The sequence below is a fragment of the Lipotes vexillifer genome, unplaced genomic scaffold (assembly GCF_000442215.2).
Source record: "Lipotes vexillifer unplaced genomic scaffold, Lipotes_vexillifer_v1.1 scaffold515, whole genome shotgun sequence".
Taxonomy (NCBI): domain Eukaryota; kingdom Metazoa; phylum Chordata; class Mammalia; order Artiodactyla; family Lipotidae; genus Lipotes; species Lipotes vexillifer.
In genome coordinates this window covers 1,814,640-1,830,334 of record NW_006772017.1, presented here as the reverse complement: position 1 = coordinate 1,830,334, position 15,695 = coordinate 1,814,640, and the positions used below count along the sequence as shown (strand labels likewise).

At 42.9% G+C, this 15,695-nt stretch overlaps 1 protein-coding gene across 4 annotated transcripts in view; it reads right to left on the bottom strand.

Moving 5' to 3' along the window:
* The window catches only part of ARMC2 (armadillo repeat containing 2), a 101,956-nt gene that overhangs the window by 44,451 nt on the left and 41,810 nt on the right, over nt 1-15,695 (bottom strand). For all 4 annotated transcript variants that reach the window (XM_007447262.1, XM_007447263.1, XM_007447260.1 and 1 more), the window contains 2 exons: nt 13,095-13,197; nt 11,190-11,413 (listed from right to left, as the gene is read on the bottom strand). In XM_007447262.1, the coding sequence (XP_007447324.1) occupies nt 11,190-11,413; nt 13,095-13,197 (327 nt within the window). The remainder of the gene's footprint in view (nt 1-11,189; nt 11,414-13,094; nt 13,198-15,695) is intronic.

Below are 15,695 nucleotides of genomic sequence, written 5' to 3'. Positions count from 1 at the left end.
CCTGCCGATGCAGGGAACACGGGTTCGTGCCCCGGTCCGGGAGCGGCCACCGAGCGGCTGGGCCCGTGAGCCATGGCCGCTGAGCCTGCGCGTCTGCAGCCTGTGCTCTGCAACAGGAGAGGCCACAACAGTGAGAGGCCCGCGTACCGCAAAAAAAAAAAAAAAAAGCTTACTGGATGATACACATCAGGAGAAGGGACGGAAGAGAGGATGAGGAAGGGAAAGAAGGAAAGGGGGAGGAGGAAGGAAATGAAGGGACAAGGGAGATGGGAGACAGAAAAGGAGGCTTTTCCCCTTTAAGAAGCCTCTGACAAGAAAGTGCCGGCATTAGCAGAGGGCTGGTGGTAAACCAGAGCTTAAATCCCGGGGGAGGAGGGTCAGGAGGAGGTCGCCAGGCAGATGCAGCCGGGAAGGCCCCCCATTTGAAAGGCTGGCTGTGAGCCAATGATCTCACTGCGGGAGGGGCTGGGGCTGAACGCTGAGCACAGACAAGTGGCTTTTTCTGGGGAAAATATAAAGAGATCAGTGGGAAGAGAGTCTAGCTAAATACTGTGGTAACAGTAAAGGCAAATTCCAAGTCAACCCACCTAACTCTCAGCCTCGCTCCAACTTTTTAACAGAGATATATTTGCAGAAATTGTTAATGAGCTGTGTGCTCTGCCGCTGTGTCTTTGTTTTCCACCCCGCAGGAAAGCCCACCCACTGGGCCTGCACCCAAAGCAGGAGTTCACCGAAGTCCGAGCTTCATGCTGGGAGAAATGTATCTGTTCCTTTCTTAACTTTCTATTCTAGTTTATATTGTTCCTAATTCCACTGAGTTATGTACTCTTCTATTTTACTGCATATAATCTTTTAAGCCATCTCAAATACTTTATAACAAAAAAAGAAAAAGAAGTAAAAGTTAGATGCATACACAGATGCTTGTTTAGCTTCTAAAGGACTTTACTGGAACAATTCCCAACCTCTTAACTGTCATCTCACCAAGAAATAGCAAACTGAAAAACTGGAGTTTCCATTCTCCTTTTTCCCATCACTTTAATGTGCAACGCCTTGGGACAGATATACTGAGTCAGAAGGCAACCAGTGGGAAGAAGAAAAAGAATATGGAACTGGTGATCCACAAAAAGGACTGATAAAAATTTAAGTGTCCTTGCTTATTAGCAGCTGTTAGATGATGTCTGGGACAAAAGGGGACCTAAATGTTTGGTATATATCAGGGAAGAAACATGCCGGTGTGATTCTGGTTGCTAATCTACTGCTGGAAAATGACTGGGCCACACACACTCTCTACAGCTTTGAGGTGCTCACTTTTCCTGAGGCAGCTTTTTCTCTCTGGGTTTCCCCAAACTCCTTGATCGTCAGATTGGGCCCCAACCTCAATCAGCATCTCCAGGTAAAACACCTGGTGAGTTTGGCAAAGCTGTCCTATCTCACACTGAATTAGCTGGGCCTCAAAGTCTTCACCATGCAGTCAACATCGGGAGACCCATTTTAAAGGGAAAAATTCTATCAAGAAGTGATTATTTTATAAGGGCTCAAAAAGCATTTTAGTAAAGCAAAATTAGAATTCAAAAGATTTAGCATTTAAAAAAATCAATATAGGTACTTCATTATCGATTTTAAATTATGTTTCCAATTATTAATTATTTGAAAAACCTAAGCAAACACATGAAATATTTGCCTTAAAATATGAGGCCCTCCTGATTTAGATCAATGAACTTAAGAATGACAGTGCAGGCCCAGCAGCTGTGGCCTCATCCCCAGCATTCTCTACTGCAGGGGGGTGGGCGCACGGTGCGGAGGGCTGGTTGGTCCACCTGGGCCTCCATATACTGCTCATTTCTCTAGTGGATGACTTCTCTACTCCCTTTGCACTCTCCCTCCATCAGAGTCCTCAGTCCCCAGGGAACTCACCGGATTCTTCTGCCCTCCGAGGCATTCAGCCAGCAGAGCTGGCCCAGATTGGAGGGGCTTGCTGCTCACAGCCCACCACAGAATTCCTGTTTAGGTGCATCAGAAATTGAACAGGCTCTTTGGCTAGCCCGGGAACTTTACCGTCAATCACGGTATTATTCCTTGGAGAAATATTTTCCCAATTTCAAAAAACCGGCTTTCAAAGAAAACTCTGGAACATAATGCAATTGAAAATTGCACTAACAGTCTGAAAGTTATTATGCTTCCTCTACCAAAATTAGCATCATGAGTCATTTTATTTTTATACATTGAATGTTATTATGAAAAAAATATGAGCAGCTACTTTATTTTTTATAAAGCTATCTTGTGAGCTTGATCTCATTTGCTCCCTGAATGTTGTAGACAGGAAAGGTATCCTGAGCTCCAATTTTCAGATGAGGAAACTGAAGCTCAGAAAGTCTACCAGCTCCAGGTAGGTGGGCATCTGGGGCTCTAGCGACTCCTCATCTGTTGTCTCCCCTGCTCCATTTGACTGTCTCCTAAAAGCATTCATTTTATTGCTCAATCATCTGGAATATCCATAACCAAAATCCCTAGAGCTTTATCTCAACTTAACTGCCAACTGCAAAATGGTTCACTTCCCGCTGATGATGTGAAAGAATAAACACAGCCGCCAGAGACCACAAACAGTGTCAAATGATTTAAGACCAAAGCCACACCATTTTCCAACCTCAGCAAAACCATCTCCCTCTATTAATGAAAGCATATTCATTTTCTGGATTTGTGCCCGACTGAGACCACATATATGCCAAAACCAGAGCCCATGTGGTAACCCAAGAAGTTTCATATTGTCTCATGTATGATTAGTACAGTTCTGCCTGAGAAAAAGGAAACCAATTGTAAGATGCCACTATATACATGAAACCACTAGTTCCAAAACTTCCTAAGCATTTTCTTAGAGTTAAGATACATGCGTGTGAAAGGAATATTAATTTGCAATCCTCAGCAATGCTTGATGCCTGGCTGTGAAGCCTATTTGGCACATTCCTACCATGAGTGCCCTACTTCTGCAGGAAATGGTTCTGCCCTCCTCAAGCTCCAGTGCCCTACTTTGAGACTCTTATTTAACATTTGCCTATGTTTATTATTGTTTCTCCATTTACTGCCACTATGTCAGTTACCTTGGTAAAATGAGTAGGTGGCTGATTCCTCCAGTTGTGGCCATTATATGTATCAATACAGCTGAAATTTGAATGTCATCTAGACTATACAGAATGCCAGAGCAGTAAAATAAGGAAAATGAGTCTGAAAAAGATAATGCTTTAAGAACTACAGAGTAATAACACTGACTTTCAGAATTACATGTTAACGTTAGTGACATTTCTTTATTGCCACAACTAATACGTCTACAGGGAAGAGATGAGACTGGGCAGATATGACAGCAATTGAAAAGCAAATGGCTCTCCCCAGAAGCAGGTGGCACTTACTTCCCACACCTGATGTTCCTTCCTTGTGAGGTGACATTTCTTAGCATAATCTCCTGGTCACTCTCCACCCCTCACTTCCTGCTTGGTGAGCACAGGTGTTCTCTTCTGCTCCTCCTGGGGCAGGTGTGGCCTGTGACTGGGTGGGCAAATCTGATTCAGGGGTTCAGGATTAGAAAGCACACCCAGCTCAGCTATAAACTACATCCTTCAACTTTCTTCCCCATCTGCCTTAGTCTCTCTCTTATTTCTAATTCAAAGCCCAAGGTGTTACATGCTTGGGACCTCTGACTGCCCCCAAATCTTCAGGTATGCCATCCGTGGAGAGTCAAAGTTGAACAAGAGTTGCCTATTATGTAGCCCTTTGCCAGGAAAGAGAAGAGCAGGCTCTGACTGCCCGCTCTCTCACGCCAGTTGGTTGACTGAGTGGTCAGTTACACTCCTGGGTATTCCTTTACAGGAAGGAAACCTCGTAAGTAGAAATAGCTCCCCTTCCCACTAACAAATACATCATTAAAAAATTAGCAAGCCTAATAACCAAACTAAATACTGTGACAAAAAAAGAGACTCACATAATCTCAAAAATAATATGCAAATAAGTAAAATAGTCAATTGTATCGTACTCATATCAGTTTCCCCCTTTTAATAAGGTCCTACAGTTACGTAAGATGTCCTCACTGGGAGAAGCAGGGTGATTGGGTAAATAGGACCCCTCTACTATTTTTGCAACATCTTGTGAACCTATACTGAGTTCAAAATAAAAGATAAAAAGGAAAGCCACACATACACAAAATACACAAAGATGAAATCCATCTTTAACTCTGTCATCTTAATTGTTGTGATTAATTTTTTCTTATCAGAAATAATTGCTCTTTGAAGCTTCAAGTTTTTTGTTTTTTGTTTTTTGCGGTATGTGGGCCTCTCACTGTTGTGGCCTCTCCCGTTGCAGAGCACAGGCTCCGGACGCGCAGGCTCCAGAGGCGCAGGCTCAGCGGCCATGGATCACGGGCCCAGCCGCTCCGCGGCATGTGGGATCTTCCCGGACCGGGGCACGAACCCGCGTCCCCTGCATCGGCAGGCGGACTCTCAACCACTGCGCCACCAGGGGAGCCCGAAGCTTCAAGTTTTGGTGATTCTGATCTCACTTTGTTTAATAAATTTCTGCTGAGTGCCATCTACGTGCCATGTCCTGTTCTAGGTGCTTCAATAGATCATCTTGTTTAACTCTCCTGACTACCCTCTACCCCAGGCACGGCCAGTCACTGGGAGATGAGGAGGGCGAGGCTCACAGAATGTCAGAGCTGAACCGCCAGTTCAGGCCTGTGCTCCCATCACTAGTCCATGAGGCAGCACTGAGCCCTGTCCCCGCCGGGCACAAAGCCAGAGGGACCATCAGGGCTCCGGCAGACGACAGTACCGCGTGCTAGGGACGTGGAATACACAATACAGGAGCGAACTCACATCAGCCAAAGCGGGGAGTTTACTCTAGGGCTTAGAAATTAAAAAACAAAAACCCAACTATATCAAAACATCTCTTAATTTAAAAGTGTAGAGATAAAGAAATCATTTAAGATTTAAAGAGAGTGTGGATAGACCCCCTGCAACAGGACGCGACCCCATCTGCCCACCCAAATTGCCCCACACAGTAGCGGAATTCCTCTTTCCCCGTGTGCTTGCCGTAGCACTTGCCAAAGGTGACCAATCCTTGCTCTTAAAATCTCTACCCTCTTCCACACACTGTCCTTTCTGAATTTTCTGGTTACCTCTCTTGTCTCTCCCTATTCCACAAATCTGGCCATTTTATGGAACCTGTCCTCAGCCCTCCTCTAGCCCTACTCTCTCCCTCTACTCTCCCCTTGAGTAGTATCATTGTCTTTCTTGACTTCAATGGTCAAATCCATGTAGATGACGCTAAGTCTGCTTTTCTGGCTTTACTTTCTCTGCTAAGCATGGGTTCTTCTCTCCAGTTTCCTACCGGACAGTCCCACTTGGCTGTTCTGCTGGCACCTTAAAGTTTTACACGAGGGCTAATTACATCATTTCCCTCCCTCCTCTCACCAAATCAGTTCCCTTACATAACCCTCTAATTTCTGACAATAACATTATCATTTTCTGAGCTACCCAGGGTCAAACCTCTGTTTAATTCACTCTCCTTTTCCCCACACTCTAGAGCCAAAGTGGAGGACAGGGACTGCCAACGGGTGGGAGGACCGACCTTCCTGAGAAACTTCCGCTCAGAAAAAGGAAGACTTGGACAGTGGAGCTGTACTGAGCAAGAAGGGTGAAAGATTAGGACTCGAAGGACCCCTGGGCAGCAGGTTTGGAGGCCAGAGAAGAGAGACCAGGTGTAAGACGAAGGAAAGAAACCATGTTATCTGGGGGGGTGCCAGACAGTTCTAACTTCAAAAATGTTAAATCTAAAGCAGGGAAAGAATATATTTCTCTAAGAATTGAACTCAAAATCAAGTGGGTCAGGCCTTAAAGAAGAAAAGGCTGGAAATACAAAGGAATCCATAAAAATAGGAACATTAGTTTAAATCAACCTGGGTTTAATAGTTATGTGATATACCTACAAATTGCCTAACTGTAAATGTGAGTACCTTGAGATTTTCTTCAATTACAGTAAAGCAGCTTTGTACACAGTGTCCCCAAGACACAAGAGGACAAATGAGACACCAGGGAAATTGGGGCTTGTTTGTGACTGTGACGCATACAAAAGACTAGTCTCCAGTCCCCAGAAAGGGGGCATGATGGAAACCACAACAGACTTTCTGATGGAGGTGACTCCAGGAATTTTCCTCAGTTCCTATATTATCGCTTCCCAATTGTTGGGCCTTATAAGCCAGAAATGAACCCTAACACCTCCTGATAATCCACCGAGATTAATATTGACAAACCCCTATTTCGTCTGTGTCACCTCCTTAGGTGATGCAATTTAATGCTGGAATCTAGGGGGCCTAGCCTTTTTATCTGGTCTGTATTTCTCTTTTTCCAGGTTTCAAGGAGCTCTCCCGAAAGCCTAACATTCTGGAATTTAGTGATCATGCACAGATTAACCTTCTTTACGCTAATGATTTTGCAGACTAACTCCCATCTCCCGTTTTGCCAGACTGGGAATATTAATCCGTCCACTTAGTGGGAAGTGGTGCTGGTCCCTCTGAGCATCAACAATCATCCTCTCAACCTTCTCAAAATGCTTTTAAGCATCTGACAGGTAGAACTGAACTTGTGGAAGCACCAGAGTTTTGTCAAAGAATAGGGCATCAGAATACTATTATCTGGACATGCGGATCATCAAAAAGTAGGCACCTTGGGCTTCCCTGGTGGCGCAGTGGTTGAGAATCTGCCTGCCAATGCAGGGGACACGGGTTTGGGCCCTGGTCTGGGAGGATCCCACATGCCACGGAGCAACGGGGCCTGTGAGCCATGGCCGCTGAGCCTGCGCGTCCAGAGCCTGTGCTCCACAACGGGAGAGGCCGTGACAGTGAGAGGCCCGCGCACTGCGTTGAAGAGTGGCCCCCGCTTGCCACAACTAGAGAAAGCCCTCGCACAGAAACGAAGACCCAACACAGCCAAAAATAAATAAATAAATAAATTTAAAAAGTAGGCCCCTACTGGCAGCTCTCTTGCCCTCCACTGCCTTACTAACCACCCAAAGCACACCTGGCACAGAGCAGCCACCGCACAAACACTTGTGAAATCAATGTCTCTTGATGTCAGTGGTGCAGTCATAAACATACATGTATGTGTACACCAATACATATATGTAAGAAACAATGCAGAGGAAACTTTCAAAAATCTCAACACTTCAGTATTTTTTCCTCTAAGCATCACTGGCCCCTATGCTGTGGAGGAGCTTTTTTTTCTTTCGTGCCCATTCCTTGATCTCGATCCTTTAGCTCCATTATAATCAGTCTAAAATCTAATAACTGCAGCAACACCTCTTAATTGGGGCTGCTGTGTGTGGGATTTTAACCCTCCAATCCGTCCGTACCACTGACACACTTTCCTCCTGCCACATTTCAGCTTTTCGGCCTTTATCAGTTTAACATCTTGCGCACGCCCACCTGTCTGCCACTCTGATCTCACCTCCTCCTCCCCTTGCACTGACCTCCAGCCGCTCTGTGTTACTCCAAGTCTGCACTCTGCAGCCTGGTATTCGAGGCCCATGACCGTAGCCTCTGAATCTCACCTCCCACGCCTCCCCGACAGAACTCTCTGCTCTGGACAGACCTACCTTTTCAGCAGCCCCCAAACACACCGTATCCCTTTTCCTCGGGACAGTTTCCCAAATCCTACACAACCTGCAGGACCCAGCTTCAGACGCCTTCTACTCATTCAATGGCCTCCAACAGGGCTGCTTTAGGGAGACAGGACGACTCTAGCACTGGGTTGGATGGCAGAATGCACAAAGTTTAACAGCAGTTAAAGTCATCAAGGAGAGGAAGTCCTGCCCTTATCTTTTTGCCTTGCTGTGTTCTCTCTGGCTTACAGACATTATTCTATTAGTACAGCCGCAAGTCATTTATTTATTTTTTCAATTGAACAAAGTTGTTTTTAAAAACTGCCTTGAGCTAGAGTTACCGGTTCTGAAGGCTGGTGTAATTGAACAATTCTGCCCATGGCCAGATCTGTTTGGGTGAATGTGCACATGAGCGAGCTGGTAAAAAGACAGTCAGTGCGACGCATTCGTAAGAGTAGAGATTTTCATCTGTTCTTATAGTGAAGTCAAGTTGCTTACATTTTTATCATTTGGATGATACAAAACAGTTTTTCTTTGTTTTCATTAAACACAAGGGAATGTCCAGTTCAGGGGATTCTGCAAATGAAATACCCTAAAACAATATCTCCCTTCCCCCAAATTTGTAAACATACATACACATAGTGACAGTGTACAGTTGACACAAATGGCTCTTGGTGACCACAGCAGGAGCACATTCTCAGGTGGAGGCAATAATGGGCCGCTTTCTCCTGCTGGACTGGGATGTGGGCTGCTGACTGCACTCCTGAGAGAGGCCTCGGGCTGTGTAAGCCCCTCCCCCGTCAGATCCCAGGCAGGTTCAGAGGAAGGCTTTGGAGATGATGACAGTGCCCGGTGAGTGGTGGTGGGCAGCGAGGAGGGAGTTACTACAGTGCCCTTTCCCTCACACCCTAGAGCGACGCAAGGACGTAGGGACAAGAAAGGGGCATCTGACGCACTGAGTCAGTTTGCGTTTGAGGAGGCCGAAGCAAGGGAAGAGGGAAAGGAGAGGAGCGTAGGGAGAAGTGCACTGTACTTACTGGCATACCAGAGGTTCTAGCTCTGGATTTGATGTATTTTGGGTCACAATAATACTCAATTCTCCTTTATACCAACTGATTTAATTATATATTTTTATTCTATACAAATACATTTATATATTTGTTTTTATTTTTTTAATTTATAAATTATGTATAAATATATAAATGCATATACATATATCCAGTCAGCACTCCTATCTGTAGGTTCCACATCTGCAGATTCAACTAACCACGGACGGTGTACTGTATCCATGGATACAGAAGACCAAGTATGGGACCTGAGCATCTGTGGACTTTAGTATCTGGGGCAGGTCCCCCACAGATGCTGAGGGACAACTATATATATATGAAAGAGGTTTTTAAAACAAGACAAGAATTCCAAAAGCTTTTACATAAAAATTAAAAGCAGAGTATCTCAATGGAAGAATGGTTGAGAATTTGAGGTACAACTTCATCACAGAATATTATGCTGCCAATAAAAAGAATAAGTCTATTGAGTTTTTTTACTATGTATTGTTAAAACAGAAAAGAGATGTGCACAGAATATCCCATTTTTGAAAACCTGTGAGTGGGGTTTCCCTCGTGGCACTGTGGTTAAGAATCTGCCTGCCAATGCAGGTGACATGGGTTTGAGCCCTGGTCAGGTAAGATCCCACATGCTGTGGAGCAACTAAGCCCATGCACCACAACTACTGAGCCTGCGCTCTAGAGCCCGCGAGCCACAACTACTGAGCTCATGTGCCACAACTACTGAAGCCCACGTACCTAGACCATGTGATCAGCACAAGAGAAACCACCTCAATGAGAAGCCCGTGCACCTCAACGAAGAGTAGCCCCTGCTCACCGCAACTAGAGAAAGCCCACACACAGCAATGAAGACCCAACGCAGCCAAAAATAAATAAATAAAAATAAATTTATAAAAGAAAAAGAAAACCTATGAGTGTATTAAAAGGTGCTGAGTACATCTGTGTGAACAATATTGGCTAACAGGGAGAACCAGGAGGAGAAACAAGGAGGAAAAGAGGGTGACGGAAAACAAGCAAAAACAACTCTTAGGAAGAGGAAGTTCATGATAAAAAGCAAGAATTATATAAAATTATACATATGTAAGTGTATATAATATATATGCATGTAAAATGCATGGAAGAATGGTTACTAAAATGTTGGAGGTGGATTATCTAAGGGTGAAAATAATTCAGGTGATTTTTACACTCTTCCTCATACTTCTTTTTTTGCATTTTAACAAGAAACATAATAATTATATAACCCAAATAACTATTTTCATTGAGGGAAAATTTTAAATAACTCCATAACACTGTCAGCATGAAAATAATGTTTCTTAAGTCTCCCTAGCCAAAAGATGGCACATCCAGTAGAATTTTGAATCACTCATAACTAAAGGAGGTTTTCACAGTCTTTTTTGAAATGGAGACAGACCACAAAGTCCAAAATTAATAATTATCATATACACTTTAAGGCAGGGCCTAAATCTAATTTTTAGCACACTTTCCCCAAGGCTTCGAGCACGCAGTCCTTGATCAAGCCCCATTAACTGACAAGCACACTTCAAATCTCATCAATTATTACACCAAAGATGCTATTATCTGATATACAAATGCTATTAAAGAGTAAAATCTCTTCTAAAGAAGAATACGAGACCTGAAGCAGCTCCAATGAAAATAATTCAACTATGAAATTTAATCTTCCGCAAAAGAAGTAATGAAACTCTAACACATAACACATTTCTTCTTCCTGCCCTGGTCATACTAAATGTATCTGGCTTTGCTACCGCCATCTACACATGCCCTCAGCAACTGTCCACTCAGTGTCATTAAATTCTGTTTTCTTTATTGTAGATACAATATTTATGATATAAGCTACCAATCTTCATAAACAATCTCCAGGCTAGACCTGTCTTAAACTCTGAAAGTTAACACTCTGCCTATTAAAATTCTGAGTATAACATGCAATTGTTTTTTGTTGTTGTTTTTTTTTTTTCTGTGGTACGCGGGCCTCTCACTGCTGTGGCCTCTCCCGTTGCTGAGCATAGGCTCCGGACGTGCACGCTCAGCGGCCATGGCTCACGGGCCCATCCGCTCCGCGGCATGCGGGATCCTCCCGGACCGAGGCACGAACCCGTGTCCCCTGCATCGGCAGGCGGACTCTCAACCACTGCACCACCAGGGAAGCCCAAACATGCAATTGTTTTGAAGAGGTGCTAATTTTTCATTCTTCCAGGCTTGCTTTCTCCGCAGGGTAGTGGAAATAGATGTCTACATGCTGGAGACCTGCTCCGTGAAAAGCCATGGAATAGCCTTTCCAGAGGAAATGGGCACACACCGGGCAGAGGTGTGGCTAGGGCTGCCACCCTGATCCCCGAGGCCGGGCCCCCTCACCTGGCTACGGATAACAGCCCACCTGTTTCCTGTTACACCCACTGGCAGGTAAGCGGTATTAGACAACATGAAGGCTAACTTTACACGTCTAACTCCTTCGAGTAAAATACTTACTTGGACTAACAAGTGGCCTGAATTAGGCAAACATGTACCAGATTTCTTGGTGTTCTCGTTTATTTGCATCATCAAATTCATCAATATTTCAACAGCACCTTTGCCAATGACTTCATGAAGAAACCCTGGATTTCCAGAAATGAATTTGATCACCCCCACGCAGTATAAGAAAGCTTCGGTGTTAGCTTGCAGCTCTTCACTTCTCAGGACCTCCAATAATGATTCTGTCAAAAAGATGAATTATTACAAATGGATGAGTAGAACAGCTGGAAAAGAGAGATATTAAAGCACTTGTATGTGAACATCAAATACAATTTGTAAAAGGTTAGCCAGAACCTACATTCAAATGCTTGTGAAGAATTACTCACATGGCATAAACAGGAAAGCTTACTTTTAGCTAAGACAAATCTCTGTAACAGTAATGACAGCAAAAAGATGGATTATATGTAAATAAGAAAGTGTTCTTAACTGAGTGCCATTCCTTGCCTCCTCTTTTTTTTTTTTTTTTTTTTTTTTTTTTTTTTTTTTTTGGTGGTACGCGGGCGTCTCGCTGTTGTGGCCTCTCCCGTTGTGGAGCACAGGCTCCGGACGTGCAGTCTCAGCGGCCTTTCTGTACACGGGCCTCTCACTGTTGTGGCCTCTCCCGTTGCGGAGCACAGGCTCCGGACGCGCAGGCTCAGCGGCCATGGCTTACGGGCCCAGCCGCTCCGCGGCATGTGGGATCCTCCCGGACCGGGGCACGAACCCGTGTCCCCTGCATCGGCAGGTGGACTCTCAACCACTGCGCCACCAGGGAAGCCCACCATTCCTCGCCTCTTATTAATATTTGCCAAACTTTACTTTTGGTTACAGTTTGAGTTATAGGATAACTAATAATCAAAGCAATTTAAGAGTTAAATTTCAACAAACCTTTAAGAATATACTGGTTGCTGTATGAATGGAAAGTTAATCAAGATAGGAACTTTTAAAAGTATCTCAACAGTAGAAAGGGGTGCTTCGAATATAACATCCACCCTTTCCCAAGACAACTTAAAGAACATCCATCCAAATAACATATAAGTACTAGGTTTTAGGATTAATCCAGGCAGCTCTGATGAAGTTAAACATGCCTATCTCACATTAATTTTTATTAATGTCAATGTGATCATCTGTCAGAACCTTTCTTTGTTTTTAGTCTGTTACTCTCAATGAGCTGATTCAGTGTTAGAAATTTCTTTCAGTACTGGCTTTGTCCCTGTCTGCTGGGATTAAAAAAAAAAAGAAAGAAAGAAGAAGACCATTTATCCTATGTTGCAAAAAGAGGACTTAAAGTCTTTTCCATGTTGCTGCCTTCCCTTAGATCAATAATACTAATTCATAAAAGATTTCTGTTTAGGTAACTATTTAAGCATCTTAATTATTTAAGGGTATATAAAGAATTACACATTATTAGCTAGATAATTAGAATGTATTACAATTTCTCTACCTACATATTTGAAACACATTTGACACACTGTGATGTCAATTTTATACAACAGTTATAGATGTTTTCCCAGTTTTAATCATTCCTACTATATCAAAAGATCAAACATTTCAATTATGTCAAACACTATTAAATGTATTTTTTCTAGTAGTAAAACCAAGACCAGGAAATGAATTTTTAAATAGGAACCACTTTATCAATTATATATTATTACTACAGGCATTTAAAAAAAAATAACAGGCTATCCTCCTAGGTTCCAAAGGATACATTAAATGAAACATGGAAAACATAGAGGACAGAGAAAAAACAGGTATCACCTAACTTCTGCATATTATGAGAAAATAAAATATTCCAGCTATCATTAATTATAACTTTGCTCTCCAAACTTTTCATTCATACTCAAGTACAACATTTGCTCAATGGTAGTGGTGAATAATACCCACCCAGAATGCCATCATTTTGAATCAGAGAATCATTCTTCTCACTCCTGCTAATTTTAAATATAAGCTTGCAGACATTAAGAAGATTCTTTCCACTCACTTTAAGCTGCAGAGAAAGAAATCACATTTCCACTGCAGGGAAATAAAGATATGCCATAATTTTTAAACATAAACATCGAATTTAAAAAGTGTGGCAAGAGAATTTTTAAAACATAAATAAAAGTTCTAAGGAAATCAACTTTCAAAAGTTTCGGCCTCATATTTGCCAACTATGGTATCTAATTAACTCACTTATAGTAAGTACAATGTAAGTGATATTTAGAGTAAGCACCTTTTAATGATAAGCCTCTATTTCTTACTTCATAAAGTCTCATGCTTATATGTGAAATTATTATTTTTCAAAGAATATATGAGGAAAAGGGGGGTGCTGATGTTGATAAATGGAGTAATTGCCTTCCACAAAAGTAAAGGAAGATGGATACTAAAATTTCAGATTAAACTAACCTAGAAAAGAATACATCATGGAGGTGAAGGAAAGAAAAGAAAGGGGAAAGGTACAATTATATTTATCATTTGTATAAAATAAAATGAAAAAGTAATATTCTTTGATTAGATAATACATATGTATTTATTACAATATTTAAGCCTATTTCTGGAATGCTTTGAGAAAATTGCAAGTAACGTTCAAAGGTTAAAATTACCTTCTAAATCACAGAAAAATATTCAAGTAAATTAAGCAATAAGGAAGTATACTCTTTAAAAAAAAACACAGTAATGGAGGACTGAATCAAATGGTCTAAATTAGCTGCATATTTATGTAAAGTAGTAAAAATTAAAATGAAAAATCCTAAATGCCCAACATTTAAGAATAATTTAATAAATTGTGGAACATCAATACTATTCATATTAAGCAGTCACAAAAGTATAACAGTGAATAGCATGCATAAAAAGACATACCCTACTGTAAGATGGAAATACTACGTGCCCTCATTGCAAGAGTGTAGAATATATTTGTAGGAATGAGGTCACCTGAACAAATAAATATATCTGTGTGAAAAGGATGGCATATAGGTCATTATTTTATAATTAAAAAGTATCCTTAAAGAAAAAGGGTCTTCCCTGGTGGCACAGTGGTTAAGAATAAGCCTGCCAATGCAGGGGACACGGATTCGAGCACTAGTCTGGGACGATCCCATGTGCCGCAGAGCAACTAAGCCCATGAGTCATAACTACTAAGCCTGCACTCTAGAGCCACAACTACTGAGCCCACTTGCCTAGAGCCCGTGCTCCACAAGAGAAGCCACCGCAATGAGAAGCCCGTGCACCACAACGAAGAGTAGCCCCTGCTCGCCGCAAGTAGAGAAAGCCTGCGTGCAGCAACGAAGACCCAACACAGCCAAAAATAAATAATTAATCTAAAAAAAAAGAAAAAATTCCTTTAGAAAAAAAGTACCCTTAAAAATTATCTTCAATATTGTTTACTTATTTTTTAAAATTTATTTATTTATTTATTTAGGGCTGTGTTGGGTCTTGGTTGCTGCGCGCGGGCTTCCTCTAGTTGCAGTGAACGGGGGCTACTCTTTGTTGCGGTGCGCGGGCTTCTCATTGCGGTGGCTTCTCTTGCAGCAGAGCATGGGCTCTAGACATGCGGGCTTCAGTAGTTGTGGCACGTGGGCTTCAGTAGTTGTGGCTCGCGGGCTCTAGAGCGCAGGCTCAGTAGCTGTGGTGCACGGGCTTAATTGCTCTGCGGCATGTGGGATCTTCCCAGACCAGGGATCAAACCCGTGTCCCCTGCATTGGCAGGCGGATTCCCAACCACTGCGCCACCCGGGAAGCCCTCCATATTATTTATTAATGAGTTTTCAGCTAGTTAAAAAAAAAAAAGATAATGGAATTTGTCAGACATATTTTTAAAAGATTCATTCTATGTTTGATCCACAAATATTATTGAGCTCCTGTTGTGTACCAGGCACTGTGCTGTCTGCTGTAGGAAATACCAAGGTGAGCGTGGTCAGCCCCGAGCTGGAGAGAAAGGGGGAGGTGAGTATTATTCATGGAGCAGCTTCTGTCTGCCCCTCCGCTCTGGTGCTTTTCATGACATCTCAGAGCAAACCCTGCAAATTAGCTGTAGTCATTCCCATTTTGCAACTGAGGAGTCTGCTCCTCAGACAGGCCATGTCATCTCATCTCAGCATCACCTGGGTGTGTATTAGAAATGCAGAATCTCAGGCCCCACCAGGCGTGTTGAACCAGAATCTGCATTTTACAACTTTGCCAAGGGATCGTGTGTACATTCAAGTCTGAGAAGCTCTGTTATGGAAGGCTCAGAAACTGTCACACGTGGCAGAATGGAAATTCTTTCTGTTCTCAGGATGAAAAAAGGAAATGAAAACTTAAAAAAAAATGTTTTCAATGTTTAGGTATTTTTAAAATGTTGTTTAAAAACCTAGGGGGGGCTTCCCTGGTGGCGCAGTGCTTGAGGGTCCGCCTGCCGATGCAGGAGACGCGGGTTCGTGCCCCGTTTCGGGAGGATCCCACATGCCGCGGAGCGGCTGAGCCCGTGAGCCATGGCCGCTGGGCCTGCGCGTCCGGAGCCTGTGCTCC